This window comes from Diutina rugosa, assembly GCF_008704595.1.
Source record: "Diutina rugosa strain CBS 613 chromosome Unknown scaffold12_size278768, whole genome shotgun sequence".
NCBI classification, from domain to species: domain Eukaryota; kingdom Fungi; phylum Ascomycota; class Pichiomycetes; order Serinales; family Debaryomycetaceae; genus Diutina; species Diutina rugosa.
The window spans coordinates 262,001-277,689 of record NW_022995132.1 but is presented as its reverse complement, the minus strand read 5'-3'; the positions used below and the strand labels follow the sequence as shown (position 1 = coordinate 277,689).

The following is a 15,689-nucleotide window of genomic DNA, read 5'->3' as shown; positions in this document are numbered from 1 at the left end:
ATTGCGCTGGGCCCCCCGCTGCCGCGCCCGCTGTTCCACATCGACTACACCGGCGCCTTTACTCCTCAGGTGATCACCATCATCATGGGCAACGCCATCATCTCCACCCACGGCATCATCTACAACGAGTTCCTCCCCGTGCTCCTAGCGGGCCAGTTTGACCCCGGCGCCATCAAATTTCCCTGGACGATCTCCGGTGGGCTAGGGTGGACTACGGACGGCATCGGCACTTTACTCTCGCTGACGGGGCTCATGGGGATGGTGGTGGTGGTGGCGGTATTCCCTTATATCACCGAGCGGTGGGGCGCCGTGCGCGCGTACCGGGCGCTGGTGTCGCTCTTCCCCGTTGTCTACTTGTTGGTGCCGTTGGCGATATTCACGCTTCCCGGTTACCTGGGGTGGCCGCGGTGGGTGACGCCGGTGTTCTTGTACTCGCTCACCCTGCTTAAGACGCTTGCGTCGCTGACGGGGGTCCCTCAAATCACCTTGCTCAACCACCGGCTGGCGGCGCCGAGCCATCGCGCCTACGTCAACGGCACCACCATCTCGGTGCTCGCGCTTCTGCGGTGCCTCGGCCCCGTGGTGTTTGGCTACATCATGAGCTACGGCGACAACATTGCCCGGGGGTGGTTGATGTGGTGGGTGCTTGCGGCGATCGCGGCGTTGGGGTGGGTCCAGCTGTGGTGGATCCAGGAGCCTGCCGATGATTAGAGGCCTGTGGCGGTAGCGCCTTAGCGCCTTAGCGCCTTAGCGCCTAGCGCCTAGCGCCTACCTAGCGCGTTAAGCGCCGGTCGCCGGGCGCCGCTGATCTCCGCGCGCGAGTTCGGCGCTAACCTGATTTTGCGGCGCCGACGGGGACGGTGAAGGCGGCGACCGGCCCGGTAGATAGGTATACAGTAGAGAAACGGCCGTGGGCGCCGCCGGGCGACCCCGGGGCGACGCGGACTTTAGCGTGAGTTTACTAAACATACCAATGCGTCATAAACATTGCATGGCAGGGTTTTTGTGGTGCGGCAGTCCCGGTGCGCGAGTGCCGGGCTGCGTAACCTGAGCGTCGACAAGGGGGGCAAAGCGGGTCCCCCCTCCAAAATACAAACAGTGGTACAAACACGAATTTTTAAGAAACATGTATTGTCAATTCCCCAATTGACAAGGTTATACACCCAGCGAACCTTAAGCGCAGTTCCCCAACCGCGACCCAAGGCCACCAGCCATATATAAGTAAAAAAAAGGTGAAGAATTATCCCTCAAGACATCCATTTTATTTCCCATTCCCATAAGAAATAACATTTGAAAGACAGGCATTATAGGCGATAGCAGACGGCTTAATGAACGGGACCAACCCCCATTCAATTATTCAATCAACAGGATTCACTCAAGCGAGGTTGGTATCCCCATAAGACGGTCTCTTTAGAATCTTTGGTTCGACTTGCGCAGCTTGAGCCAGTTACGGAGAAGCACGGCGAACACGGCGCAGCCGGCAAGGAAGATTAACACGAACACAAGAATCACACCAGCGGGCAACATGGTTTCCGAATGGTTATACTGCCAAAAAGCCTCTTCAAATGGGAACTTTTGAAAGAATAATCCTTAGCCTCAAATAGGGGGCGCCCGCTCCTTATATACTCGTTTTTCCTCGGCATATGCGCACCTCACAAATTTTCTTCCCGGCGCTTGATAACAGGCAGCCCACCCACAGCTGCCTTACCGTTGGGCGCTCCCCACCGGGGGGAAGCATGAGGGGTTTTTTTCTCGCCTCTCCCCCCGGCTCGGCATGCCCCGAGCTAGCAAAAGGTCTACCATTAGCGTGGTGTTATTAGCCCTAGTCTCCTAACCCTAGTACCCCGTTATTGTACGACTAGTACTAGCCACTCGTCGCCCCGAGGGCCCCGTCCCGGGCTCTCTCGATAAAAATTTTCATCAGTTGCTTTCATCATCGTGCAGGGCGGCCTCATCCCAACGCAGCAGGCCGAACATGCGACCAAAACATGTCAACACCCAGCCCTCGGAACCGTCGGCAATATCCATAGAACTACAACGTACTAGCTAGCGATTATAGCGTTTTTCTCTCTACTCATGATTCGTGGCCATTTGGTGGTCTAGGCTCTGGTGTCTGCTTTGATAAGGTGGCTATCAGCTCCTTCCTCATTTTCGCCTTGAGGTATTTTGTGCGTATCACTGTGGAGGCCATCTCCGTCGCTGTCCCGTCAAGTTAGCCGGGCCACGGCTGTTGCGCCATTTTCTTTTAACTACCCATAGACCTATCACAAACCCTACTATGTTAAGCGAATTTAGCTCGAGCTCAACGTGTGTGGCAACCCGTGGGCTAGCGCCGCAACGTAGAAGCCCTTGCCCCCCTCCCATCGAGGAATGATGGCCTACACTCACAAAACCCCACGTTGCCCCGCCAACTATCGGTCTTAGCCAAAGCCACATAACCCTGCTCTCTCCTCAAAACCCCCGGGGCTATTTGTCCACTCATCAACACACACTAAATTGAACAGGTGCAGGGTGCGGCATTGTCCCCGCGATGGTGGCTCGCCATCCGACAGTTGAGCTTTTTTCGGCACTGATGTGGTGGGCAGCAATTCCTGTGCATTTAGACGATTTCCGCCGAGTGGTAAACCTGTGGTAAGGTGCCGACACGTGCCTGAGAGCTTCCGACGGGTTCCGGCCACCGCTTTTAGTCCTGGAATTTTAGCCCTTCGGAGCCCCGGGCGACGAACCTGGAAGATAGCCGTGCCTGTGTAGGAGCTCGGGCCATCGTCGCCCACCGCCAGACATACAATAGAAGAATAACCAGACAACGCTACCGTCTCCCTTTGCTTTTACATTATCGTCTACACCACTAGTACTTCTTGACTCGGTCAAGTGCTTGAAGTTCTGTGTTTGCCTCGCCGGCTGCTTTCGGTAGAGTGGGTACTGTTTGTGTTTAACTTGCGTCCGCAAATGGTGAGGACGATGTCATCACCCTGCCGGCACGGGCATTCGCCTGCAACGGGAAAATTGATGAGGCACGTCACCTACCACCATTATCCACCTATCCGTCTTTAGGTTAGAAGCGATCGATGTGGCGGCGTTTGTGTTCGTGGCATAAAGAAAACACAGTTTAGTGGGCCGAGCACAAGATCGCCGTGCCTGGCCGTTGCCCGGGTCCGCTCGGCGATAAACGGCGGCCACAAACGTCGTTGGACCGTGTTTGTGTGACCACCCCTCCAAATCGCCATTTGGCCCCTCGAGGGGCTTTTGTGGACGTACCGTGCATCGATAGAGGTTACGTTTCGGTCTCAAAACCTATTCCCGCGGAGAGTATCTGTTTGTTGATGGTTCCACCAAATTTTGCGAAATCGGGCGATCGCCGCGAAGACGTCATGCGTCCACAAAGGCACCGCCAAAACATAGGGCTCTACCATATGCTGCCACTTTATCTCTCGGAGATGATGTATATCATATAATTGGTAAATAGCTCATCATGCGGTTAATTTGTCCACAAAAACCGCCGCTCCGAGTCCTTTAAATTTGATTGGTATCCGGTGGGGGTACTGTCTATAAGAGAAGCGGAATGTACCTGATGGAACACCGCATAGACTGGCAGCCAGTAGTGATCTCAAGCACTAGCATGAACCCTTTACTTCGTTATGATCCCAAGTTAAACTAGATATGATCTCAATTGATCGTTCCAACTTAAACTTTTTCTACAACCTAAACATCAAATCAGAGAGTTCTTACTCTAATAAGTGTCATCTTCATTCGAACGTAGGATTGGCTCTATGTACACTATACCGTCCTTCGAATCGTATAAGTTCCCCCATATGCGTTGGCACCGACAAATTATTTTGGCATCAATTGTCGTTTGCAACCAACGAGTATCTCTATAACGCTAACCAGTAAACCATAAACCGGGGGGATTGTAACCATGAAAATCAGAGTGGGATTAATCACCTGGATGCTTGATCGCTGGAGCCAGCGGCGGAGCCAAATGGGCGATCACACGGGACCGCGGGGGATATGATGCCTTCGTACCGACCCCGGAGGGTCGTCGTTTCGCAGTGTCCCCCGTTCGGCTCGCCTGGTAGTACCGGCGGATGTTCTTGCGCCACTCCTCGGCATTCACCAGGTTCTGGCACTCGATGAGCGCCGCCGACGCCTCGGGGTCGCGATCAACGTCCTGGGTGAGGGTGTGCATCGTCGTCGCCCGCTTCTCGTACGGACGGTGGCGGGTGAGCTTAATGTCCTTGGGCTCGGGGAGCGTCACCTTGTCCAATAGCTTGTAAATATCCATCAGCTCTCCGGGAGGGATGGGGGTGGGGTTCAGCGGCGTTACACAGTCCATCAGTACTTCTTTACGAAGCACGGTGTCGATGTCGACCTCACTGAAAAACGCCACCAGCTGGGGCACCTCGCGCAACCCCACTTGCTCGCAGAACATCGCCCGCGTCCACAAGTTGGCGATCTGAAGCAACAACGCCGCCTTGTAGCGGTCGTCCCACCGCACCATGTACCGAAGTTCGTCGTGGACGGTGATGGCGAGGCGCCCTTCGACGTTGTAAGTCTCCATGAGGTACGCCATCAGCACGATAAGCAAGTGGAGGTAGTCGACCCCCAGCAGCTGGATCGTCCAGTTGATCCGCAGGGTGATAAAGTCGTTGGCTCGGAGGTTCTTGCTCGTGAGGGCATCGGTGATGGCCGCTCCCAAGACTGGAGTGCGGGGATCGTCGAGGTGGGCGATCAGCTCAAGCGTATTAAACATGATCAGCTCCGTACCGCCATGGTACACCAGGCGAGGGAACGCCAGCGACGCTCGCACCACGCGTCCTTTCGTCTGCTCGTAAAGTGCTTTCGCCGTCTTCAGCGCCTCCTCGTCAGTGAGATTAGGATTGCACTGCTTGAGTAACTGCGTGGCGAACTTCACCCCGGCCCCGTAAATCCGCCCGTAGTTGAACACTTTGGCGTCATTACGGTTGATGCCAAGAATCTTGGCCGTCTTCAGATGAAGATCGGTGCCCTCACCCTTGTCACCTTCGAGAGTCATCCACCCAAGTGCCGTGCCTCCGTGAACCCGCAAAATGGCATCGCCAAGCAACAGAGCAATCCACAATTCCTCCAGATCGACGTCAGCGCCGACGAAACACCACCCGGGAGGCGCCTTAATCAACAGCTTAAGTTCCAGCCCGATACGGTCCTTTTTGGCATTCAGTGCCGTCAACCATGTACTTTCAGTGGCCCGGCGGGTAATGGTGCCCATGGTGCGAAGCTGGGGGATGATGATACCTGTTTCCGGCTTCCCCTTCTGGGCTTGATACACTACCCACTGGTCGATGATCCGTTGGCGGTTCCCTTGCCAATACAGGGCGGCGTTGTTGAGAGCGAGGATATCCAGGGCGTAGCCGAACTCCAGAGTGAGAATGCCCAGGCCAAAGTACGGAAGGAATCGCTTGGAAAGTACCAGCGTGCACCGCTTCCCGTCACCGTCAGGGTGAGGCACCTTGAATGCCTCTAACCACTGGCCAGGAGGGCGCAAATCGTCGTAGTACCGCATAATTTCGTCTTCCGTGAGCTGAGCCTTAGCATAGTTCTTCGCTTCCATCCTCTCAACAGCGTCGGCAGGTACAAAAAAGCACCACCCCTCCAGATCAGTCCACCGTAACGGGTAGCCTTCCCATTTGAGTCTCAAAAGCAACGGCGTCACTCGTGTCCTCGGAGTAATATTGATCTTCTGGCCTTTACACAACTCGCGATACCATTCAGGGTACCCAGTCAAGTATGCTTGGCGTTTGCAGGGCGTACCATCCTTTTTCAATCGGGGAGCTTTGAGCGTCCAGTCAAGTTGTTTAAGCCAAGGGTCATTCTCGTAGTCAGGTACCGGCAGGTTCCCATCTTCTAAGTATGCCACCTCGTCGTGGGCCCGTTGTTCGAGCACTTCAAGTACTTGGCGGCGGTTATCTTGGTAGATGGCCTCCAGAGTAGCGATGTAGTCTTCCCATTGGCGAGTTGTAGGTAATATAAGCAGTCCTAGCTGGCGAAGTGCAGCAAACAGCACCGGGTGAGGCGTCTTGCGGTTGAATTCAGGCCAAAGATGGCGACCGACTTCAAACGTCGCCTTGACGTCACCGGCGCAATAGTGCATTGCTTTCTGGAAATGGGGACGGATATCTTCAAAATCAGTACTAGAGAAGAGCTCGCGAACGTCTTTATCCAACTCTTTACCACAGTGGAACTGATAGACGTTGGCGAGAGAATTTGTCAGACCCTTTAGAAGCCATGGATCGTCGATGATGTTATTTGCCACCTCCTCACTGAGCTCACGTTGCAAGTACTCATTTTCTGGATCAAAGAATTCACCAGTGTCGTCCTCTTCGAGAATCTTTTTGTGCTTATGATGCTTCAACCATTGTGGTCGTTGCCGCAGACAGATCCCCAGCACGGCAATGTGCATGGCCATGACGTCCAAGTAGAACGCTTTCAGAGCTTTGATGTCGTACTCATCAGCGCACCGGGCACGGTCGTACAGCACGCAATAACCCACAAGAAGCTTCGGCAGTTTCTTGCTATTAAACGGGAGGAGATGAGCGAAATCGCGTTCCTTGACGTTGTCTTTCGTCCATAGTGGCAGCACCCACCCGTACCACGCATCGGGCGACGCGCAGGTGGCGAGTACGGGGTAGTTCAGTACTTTGTACAACACTTCGACGTCAAATATGAGCTCATCCTCCTGTGGAAACAGCACTGGTTCGGGTGGTTGTCCAGGCACGTATCTAGTCCATCCTGGTTCCATCAGCCACGTCTCTGGCGTAGGTGGGAGCTCGCGATCAGCGGCGAATAACTTTGACGCCATTTTGTAGTATTTCTGGCTCTGGTGGTCACCAAGCCGCCAAAAGTGTTCATCCAACAGTTTCCCCATGAGCTTGGGCATGTTTTTGATCGAGATGGGAGGGCCGATATTGGTTTTCTTGCCCAAAAGCTCGTGATGGCGCAAGTGATCTTTAGCAAGAGCTAACAAGAGCTCGTTGGTCCGAAGCCGTTTCTTGTCAGCGGCACTGAGGCGGCTCGCCTGAGCTTTCGACTGAGGAAACACAGCGTTCTGAAGCTGTTCTGAAAGGTACTGGATCCCCACGGGGTTGATGCGCGGGGCCTCGGTGATGGCGGGGGTTCGTGTGGCGGAAAGCATGCGGCTCTGGGTCCATATTCGTCGTATCATCGATCGAGGATATGGAATAGAAGGTGGTAGGGTCTACCTGGCGAGTTGCTGGGGTCGGTGTTAGCGAGGAGTGGCTACAGCAGCCGGTATTAGGGTAAACAATAACAGAGATCGCACAGGGAATTTTTCTCTGCGGCTATGTGCAGGAGGAAGAGCCTCTTGCCATCGATGCCAGAACAACTGACATGATCCTGCAGTTTGCCACCGATGCCATCGGGTTATACAGAATTAGGATTACTACGAGACTTGCTTAATAGAAGTTTATATAGTCGTTTGAGGACTGGTAGTGGGTGTAAATGTTGTCGGATATTTTTTTTTGGAGTGGCTGGGGTATTCGGAGTTTTAAGGGAATTTAAGGGGTGTTGGGGGACTATTCTTGCTCTGCTAATGTTGCTCGCGGCCAATTGCGGGATTTCGTAGTAGTGGTGCAATTTTTAAGGTAAATGAAACGGGTGTTTTTTAGCATTAATGAAGCGACGTTCCTCTCAGCGCTCAACTCGGGCGTTGTTTTGATCTCACGCGTGTAGTCTCTCTGGTGGTGGCACTACCATACAGTAGCAGTCTGCGGGAGTAAGTGAAGCAGTCTGAGCGCCGCACTAGCAACCTAACGGACTCACCCACAGCGACCCCGCGTGCGCCCTGCAAGTAGGGTGCGGCTCGTAGAGACTACAATTACCATTGAAGATGGTATTGTACGACTAATTGCGCATCAGACACCAATTCCAAACAATCGCCAGGTATTGGTGTCGGCTAGACATTAGCGACGGCGGCGGTGGCGGCGGCGGTGGCGATGAACGTGACCACCCCGATTTGGAACACAAAACAAAGGCCACGCGTTTGTCCCCTATGCAGTACGGAAAAACCCACACCCTGAGAATAAACAACCCCATCTATAGCCACCATACCCATATGTCGCTTGACTTCAGAAGTCACAAGAAGCTGGACCTCGTCAAGGCATTGACGCTGGTCAACGTCCGTGTGTTGAACAAGGACAAAAAGTCGGAATTGGTCGAGAAGTGCGAAGCCTACGTCGACAAACACGGCGAGGTCGGCGCCTTACGCTTGCAAAAGTTCTTGGTCGATGACGGCGAAGTTGTCGCTGAAGACGACGAAGTCGCCACCCTTGCCGAGCTGGACGACGACGAAGACGACGACGACGACGAGGAGGAGGAGGCCGGCGAGACCATCATCGACGTCGAATTCGCCGAAAACGACAACGAGGACATTGACTACAACGGGCCGGCGCCGATTGACTTGAAGGCCATCATCGCCGACCCCGTCATCGAAAAGTGGGAGTGCTTGAAGGACAAGGTGTACGAGATCACCGACTCCGTCGGCATCACCGTGCTCAACCAGAGCGACAAGTTGCGTGACGACTTGTCGCTGGTGGTCACGCTCAACTTCTTGGAAGTGGTGGCGGAAGCGGTGGTGTTTTTGTACACGTTCGTGTCGTGGGTGCCGTTGAAGGACAATGCCTTGAACTGTCTGTGTGTCAAGCAGTACGTCCCCCAGCTCGCCACCCTCACCTGGCCGTCGCCGCAAGTGTCGGGATTGTTTTCCAGGACCGCGTTAGAAGCGTTTGCCGTGTGGGGGGTGTCAGGAGTGGTGTTGCCCCTCTTGGTGTCGTACTACCTCAACTTCACCACGAGAATCTTGACGTTTGACGGGTTGGACCTCGTGGGCCGCGTCCACGACTACGACCCGTTTGTGTTTGCGTTGTCGAAGGCGGTGATCTACTACTACATCAGCAACAACGGCAAGCAAGACTTGTTCTCGGGCGAAGGATACATCAACGCGTTCTTAAACTACATCTTGATTGCTATCGGCCACTACGGCAAGGTGACGGCGGTGTTGCGTCTGGTCCCCGTGGTGGTGGGCGTGGCCAACGTGGCGGTGGCTTTGTACTCCCAATTTGAACACTAATACCAGGACTCTGATTTTATGTGCTTTACGTTGTTTTTTGAATATGTGTAATAATATATACTGTAGCCAGTGAAGACGTGTCAGTCACGTGAAATTCCCCTTTGGGATTTATTATTGCCATCCTCATGGGTGGTGTTGGTCTAGTGCTGTTTCCTCAGTTTTTGCTGAATTCTTGTAGATTCACAGCCAACAGGTTCGACGCTTCGCACTACGCTAACCAACATGCTTGCACGGGGTGCCATAATAGCGCCACGGCTAGGGCTTGGGCTGGCCATAATACGACTGGCAGTGGTTCGAAATTACTCGTCTCGGTCTAAGGATTTCGTCAAGGATAATCTCATTGTCAAGTCGCTCGCGTACGTGAAGGAAGTTGACCAGGAGCAGGACCGGCTCGAGCGGAGCCCCGTCGATGCGAAGATCACCAAGCTCATTGAGGTGATCGAGGATAACCATGAGTGTCTCTACCTTTTGCTGATGTTCCACTACGAGTGTGATCGGATGAATATTGGCCAGGATGTTAGTACGAGACGCAAACGGTGGAATTACCCGTTTAACCATATGTTTAAGCTTCGACCGATCCACACGGCATTCTGGGAGAACTGTCGGATCTTGGATATGGCTAATCACAAGCACAAGTTGGGGTATGATATCCATGACTTGGGGCTCTTAGACCCAAAGAATTTTAGCCACGATGACTACCACCAGCTCCAAACGGGGGTGTTCCATGGTACCGATTTCCGCAACGTACAAGGGGTGTCGTTCACTCGTCCCTGGCGCCTGCCCCATAACGAATCCTAACGTGTATATATTATAGAGTGAGCAAATAGGTTTAATAATGTATCTTCGAACATGGCCAACTTATAGATAATCAGATTCTACTATTGATTAACATTCTATTCTAACTACAACCATTGTATCCTTAGGTACGAGATGTAAGACAACGTCAGATTTATCTTTTATGGAATCGATGGGAATCGAAGCCATAGTCGGTCATTGTTCCCACGAACTAATTCAACGATAGAATGAATTATGACCAGAGAGTATAATAACTGATATTCGATGCTATTAGTGTATTTAACTATGATTGCTTTGCGCCTAGCTTGGCTCGCTTTAGTAGTCTGACGGCATCGGTGTCGCCGCCCCGTTTGCGATCTCGGTCGACGGGTTCGACCGTCTGCTTATACAGTTTGATCCGCAACCGGCCCCGCAACAACGCCCGTTCAGGATTATCTGATACCGTGGCTTTGGCGCGAGCAGAGTCCAACCCTAACGTCTTAAGCAATACGGTAATGTCGTGGCCACTACGGCACTGGCTCAGCGCCTGGGCTCCCAGCGAGGCAATAAGCCCCCGAGACCGCAGCAGCCGGATCAACTGGTGGGCGTTGTAGAAGAAATTCGTCCGTGGCAGCCCCACCGGCGTCAGCACAAGCGGCTCGTACCCCATCACCATCGCCGCGTACGGCAACTCAAACTTGATCCCTTTGTCGGTGGCACCACACACCGTCTTGTGTTTCAAATAGTAAGGCAACTTCACCCCCAGGGCGAAGGTGATGATGTCGATGTCGAGCCCGGCAGCGAAGATGAGGGCTTTCTCTGACTCTGGCTGGATGCTGATGAGGTCAAACTGGTTATTAAGCTTAGCAATCAGGTGGCACTGAGCTGGATCCAGTACCATCAACGTGATTCGAGTGAACACTTTTATGGGGATGTCTTTAACGATGGAGACATCGATGGGTTGAGGCAGCGTGATTTTGGAATCGCCAGGGACGGTGAGATTAAAAGCGATATGAGTATAGCCGAGATGACTGAGGGTAATCACCACCTGGCGAAGCCGTCGGAACTCGTCGGCACTCGGTTTGCGGGTGAAGTCGCCGGGCCACGGGACGTTGAGGTCGCAAAGCATGGCGATGAGCGTGGTGCGAAGCACTGATAACAATGGTGGTGGAGCCTAGTGGAAAATTGAAAACACCACGAATAACGATTGGAGAAGTCCCTGATTATGTAGCTGAGTATTGATAAGTTTTCGTTGTCAATGATTATGTTGAGGATGGCATTCTCGAAGTAAGCTCCTTATAGTCTGGAGGCTAGACTCTGCCATTTTCTGAATCCACATTGGTTCTATAGATTATCAAACGCATAGGAAAATTTAGAAGCGTTGACTACTACTCGTTTCATTGTGATGAAATGAAATAGGAAGAGAATGTGTTCACATCTAAGATGAATAACAAGTTGTCTTATCCAAGTTTAATTCTCTGCAAATAAATAGCCATTACAAAATGGTACTACTCTTATTCTGTCTGCATACAGGCGATCCTTCTTGACACACGAAATTGCTTGATGATTCATCAGTGTTGGTTTGTGATTGAGCCATAACCACTATAGGTACGAGACCCTTTTACGTACCTTCCATAAACGACAATTATCAAGGGAATAAACTCTTCGAATGGTATGTAGTCAACCGAAGCAATGTACTTTTAGACTAATACCATCAGGAACTATTTATTCACCATTATCAAGATTATTGGCTTCTTAGGTCTTTGGACATAAAGTTAACCAAACTCTAGTGACTCCAATGCCACTAACCCAAGATCCTCATAACTAACCATAACTACCCTAGTTGTTCCACCAATAACCACCACATTTCGATGTTTTATCGTCCACTATCAATTCATAGCCTCCTTGTTTCCTCAGCCACGCGAGTGTCTCACTCGCCTCCCCCCTCCTTCGACAAAAATCATAACACCACCGCCACACCAACAACAGAAACAAAAAAAACAGAAAAAGAACACAACAAAGAAAGAAAACTTAGAAAGACCATCGTTCATATCAAAATAAGCATCCAAATCTATAATATTACAATCCTTTCATCACCTCTACTCCTTCACACTCTGTGCCCGTTGCTCGTTTTTCTACCCCACGACTCCAGTGGCCTCTTCGCGAAAAACTTCCAGCGAGTTCATTGAGCGAGTGCAACCGAATGAGCGACATCTACGTGGTGGTGCATGTGGCCACCACCTGCGACGAGTCGACCACCTACGTCACCAAGGACCTGGCCGAGGTCATCGAGTGGGCGTGGGCCGTCGTCGACGCCCAGCTGCTCGCCACCGTCCACCGCCAGCTGGTGTTGGTGCGCCCGGTCAACACCCCGATCACCCCCTACTGTTCCCAGCTCCACGGGGTGCTGTGGGAACACGTGCGGGCCGCAGGGCTGTTTAAGGACGCCGTGCAACAGTTTGACGCCTACGTCCAGCGGGAGCTCATCGGCAAGGGGCTCGAGTTTTCCTTCGTCACCGCCGACATCGCCAAGTTGAGGGTGCAGCTCCCACGCGAAGCGAGAGATAAAGGGGTGGCGCTACCCGCCTACCTCCAACACCCCCGAGTTTTCGATTTGGCGGTGGAGTACGCCAAGTGGCAGCAGTACCACCCGGAACTGTTGCTGTACCCGCCGTCGTCGCTTCAGAACGTGATCACCGCGTTGGAGGTTGATGTCGACGACAACTCGCCCACGGCAGAAACGAAAGCGCCGCTGACAGTGCACATCTACACTCAAATTCTCGCCCAATTGGTGCGCAAGCTGATGCCGGTGGAAGACCACCCGCTGGTGCTCACCAAGCCCTACGACCTGGCCCAGGACGTCAAGGTGTTCCTCCAGGAGCGGCTGAAGATCTTGTACTTGGCGAACTTGCCCCCGGGGACCACCCAGCTGGAGTTGGAGCTGTGGTTCACCCAGTTTGGCGGGCGCCCCATCGCGTTCTGGACGCTCAAACACGCCGACGCCGACGGCGGCGCCTCGCTGGCGCCGAAGCTGTGGCGGCTGGGCGCCAACAACGGCCACGGCATCGCCGGCTTCGCCGTGTTCGGCTCCCACGAAGAGGCGACGGAGCTGTTGGCGATGAACGGCAGAGTGCTCAACGACCGCGCCATCGAAGTCCAGCCGCTGCTGACGCGGGTGCTCGACCTGGCCGCCGAAGTATTGACGCCGTTCCCGCCGTCGAAAAACCGCCCCCGCCCCGGCGACTGGACGTGTCCCCTGTGCGGCTTCAGCAACTTCCAGCGGCGCACCCACTGTTTCCGGTGCCTGTTCCCAGCGCTGCTGGCAGTGGCGATCCAGGAACTGATCTACCTGCTGGGCCAGCCGCTGCTGGCGCCGCCGAGAAGACAGACGGACCCGGACNCGATCCAGGAACTGATCTACCTGCTGGGCCAGCCGCTGCTGGCGCCGCCGAGAAGACAGACGGACCCGGACAAACAGTTCAACACCAACCTCATCAACGCCGCCGCCGCCACCGCGTTGTCCTACGGCAACTACGGCAACTACCAGGCGCCGGCCCCGCAGCCACGCCAGCCGTACCCGAATAACGTCCCGTTTCGCGCCGGCGACTGGAAGTGCGACGTGTGTATGTACCACAACTTTGCCAAGAACATCTGCTGCTTGAAATGCCAGCTGACGAAACCGGCGATGCTCCAAAACCACCCGCACCACCACCACAACCCGGTGGCGCACCCGGTGAACCCGACGGCGGCGGCGATCGCCGCTGCCACCGCCCTGGGCCAGCCGTTGCTGGTGAACGGGTTTGTGGCGCCGCCGCTGCTCTACCTGGCGCTGCTGCTGAACGGGCTGACGCCGCACAAGCTGCTGCGCAACAACCTGTTGACCTACGCCAAGCAGAAGCCGCAGCACACCGGCGACTCCCTCGCGCTGATGGGGCTGGGGCTGATGGGCCTGTTGGGCAGCTCCGTTGCCGAGCTGTTCAACACGCAAAAGTGGGGGCCCCCGGCACCGCCGACGGTGAATCTGGCGGCAGCAGCGGCGGCAGCTGCGTTGGGGCAAAGAACCCCTCTGCGGCAATCGTTCCCGTTCCACGGGCAACCGCATCAGCAGCAACAGCAGCAACCGCAACAGGGCCAGTCGGATCTGGCGTTCAATCTTTTGGGATCTATGAACTCGTTGAATCTTAACTAATATCTGGGATATATCGGCGACTGGAATGGGATTTATTTAGGGATAGAGACGGTCGTGGGATAGAGAGGTAATTCGAGTAATACACGCGAACGGTAATTTTACTGTAGATGAAGCTATCGGGTGAATAAGAACAGAATTGAGGCGGATTTGGCCAAAAAAGTGGCGTATAATTTGTCTGGTATCACAAAGCAGTTTCCAAATTTGCTCGGAAAGTCAGTTTGTCCGAGTTGGTTAAGGAGTGTGATTAGAATCTCGTTCTAACCATCACATGCTCTCTGAGCGCATAGGTTCGAATCCTCTAGCTGACGATCTTTTTTGCCCTTATTACCTGGAGCTAAGCAACGACGTAATCTCATAGTAACGTCCTGGTGGCCGTAGTTCACCCATTTTCGATGTCCACCGAGATTGTCGACTCACAAGACTTTTTCGGAATGGGTTGCGAAGTCGATATCGTTAATTTACACCGTAGGAAGGACGAAGGGAAAAAAAAGTTTATCCGCCCGATCGGGAGCCAATTTGCTACATTTGGCTCAAGATGGTGATGCACGCTAAAGCAACCCGTGCCTTCGCTATATTCGGGTTCGGCCCGAACCATCAACCTAAATTTTGACCCCATTTGTTTTAACGTTTATACGAGTGAGGGTTCTCCATGGTTCAATGGAACACTGAGGGCACAACTTTCGAGTGAACCATAACTATAGAGAGACTCAAATGCGAACACTTAGACCAATTGGCAAGACCAATATTGAGCTATCTCAGGTGCACCACGATTAGTTTTGTGGCCAAGTGAGAGGCATTGTCTTTGCTAAACCTAGAATTAAGGAGAAAGGCCCGCCTGACAACGAAATGGTGCTACATCAACCGCGTGTTCTAGTAGGACCTGTTTGGCATCGGTTTAGGCATCGCCCTCATCGATTGGTATATGAGCTACGGCATCATCTTTGGTTGATGACCACGGGCGCAAAATCCACTTAAGAGACTACAAGCGAGAACTACCCACACCATTGACGGCGACACAGGCATGGCGTTTTGTCAAAGCACCTTATCAAGGGGGTGACGCCTAGCGGCTACCCGGAGAGGTTTTGGCCCCGCCACCGTGTCGTTTCGGGCCCAGACAATGCATCGATCGCCGCCATGGGACTAACCAAGACTAGCCCGTCGTAAACCTACACTTGTGTATGCACACCATATTTGCCACAATGCCAATGGGTAATCCCTTGGTACCTAATAAAGCGGTCCCACGACGTTTCCCGCACGCCGTAAAGCCGCTGTGTTGGTTGACGATCCTCCCGCATTTCTTTTTCTGTTTACCACAAATATGGCAATTGCAGCCAGCGGGGCGGCGGCACCAGTGACAGCAGCACGGCTCCGCCTCATGCCATCGCCATTTTAGTGATACCGCAGACAAAACAGATAGACGCCAGGCCGCGGTCGTATATGGGTCTGGCAAAGGAGAGACCTTCTTTGGCATTAAGCAACGCTACAATTCCGGTACCCCCGGACACACTGAAAACTGAAAAAAAAATCGTTTAGAGCTAAGTGTCAGGAAGGAATTTTGGGCTTAGGGTTTAGAAATCACTTTGGCTAATGATCCCGCCACGAACC

General features: G+C 53.4%; 6 protein-coding genes across 6 annotated transcripts; 4 read left to right on the top strand and 2 right to left on the bottom strand. All coding sequences in view use genetic code 12, as the record gives it.

Moving 5' to 3' along the window:
- Positions 1-84: 84 nt before the first annotated feature.
- Positions 85-711, top strand: DIURU_002732 (uncharacterized protein; the record flags this gene model as incomplete). Its single annotated transcript, XM_034155416.1, has 1 exon — positions 85-711. One exon carries the CDS (start codon positions 85-87, stop codon positions 709-711), a length of 627 nt encoding a protein of 208 aa, XP_034012584.1.
- A 3,223-nt stretch (positions 712-3,934) lies between these two features.
- DIURU_002731 (DNA-directed DNA polymerase gamma) lies at positions 3,935-7,168 on the bottom strand (the record flags this gene model as incomplete). The annotated part of the gene is made up of 1 exon (XM_034155415.1): positions 3,935-7,168. The coding sequence occupies one exon, from the start codon at positions 7,166-7,168 to the stop codon at positions 3,935-3,937; it is 3,234 nt and encodes a 1,077-aa protein (XP_034012583.1).
- A 939-nt stretch (positions 7,169-8,107) lies between these two features.
- On the top strand, positions 8,108-9,121 carry DIURU_002730 (uncharacterized protein; the record flags this gene model as incomplete). The annotated part of the gene is made up of 1 exon (XM_034155414.1): positions 8,108-9,121. The coding sequence occupies one exon, from the start codon at positions 8,108-8,110 to the stop codon at positions 9,119-9,121; it is 1,014 nt and encodes a 337-aa protein (XP_034012582.1).
- Positions 9,122-9,343: 222 nt separating this feature from the next.
- On the top strand, positions 9,344-9,919 carry FGR39 (Fgr39p; the record flags this gene model as incomplete). The annotated part of the gene is made up of 1 exon (XM_034155412.1): positions 9,344-9,919. One exon carries the CDS (start codon positions 9,344-9,346, stop codon positions 9,917-9,919), a length of 576 nt encoding a protein of 191 aa, XP_034012581.1.
- Positions 9,920-10,199: 280 nt separating this feature from the next.
- Positions 10,200-11,024, bottom strand: RPP1 (RNA-binding RNA processing protein; the record flags this gene model as incomplete). The annotated part of the gene is made up of 1 exon (XM_034155411.1): positions 10,200-11,024. The coding sequence occupies one exon, from the start codon at positions 11,022-11,024 to the stop codon at positions 10,200-10,202; it is 825 nt and encodes a 274-aa protein (XP_034012580.1).
- A 1,074-nt stretch (positions 11,025-12,098) lies between these two features.
- Positions 12,099-14,084, top strand: NRP1 (Nrp1p; the record flags this gene model as incomplete). The annotated part of the gene is made up of 1 exon (XM_034155410.1): positions 12,099-14,084. The coding sequence occupies one exon, from the start codon at positions 12,099-12,101 to the stop codon at positions 14,082-14,084; it is 1,986 nt and encodes a 661-aa protein (XP_034012579.1).
- Positions 14,085-15,689: the final 1,605 nt, after the last annotated feature.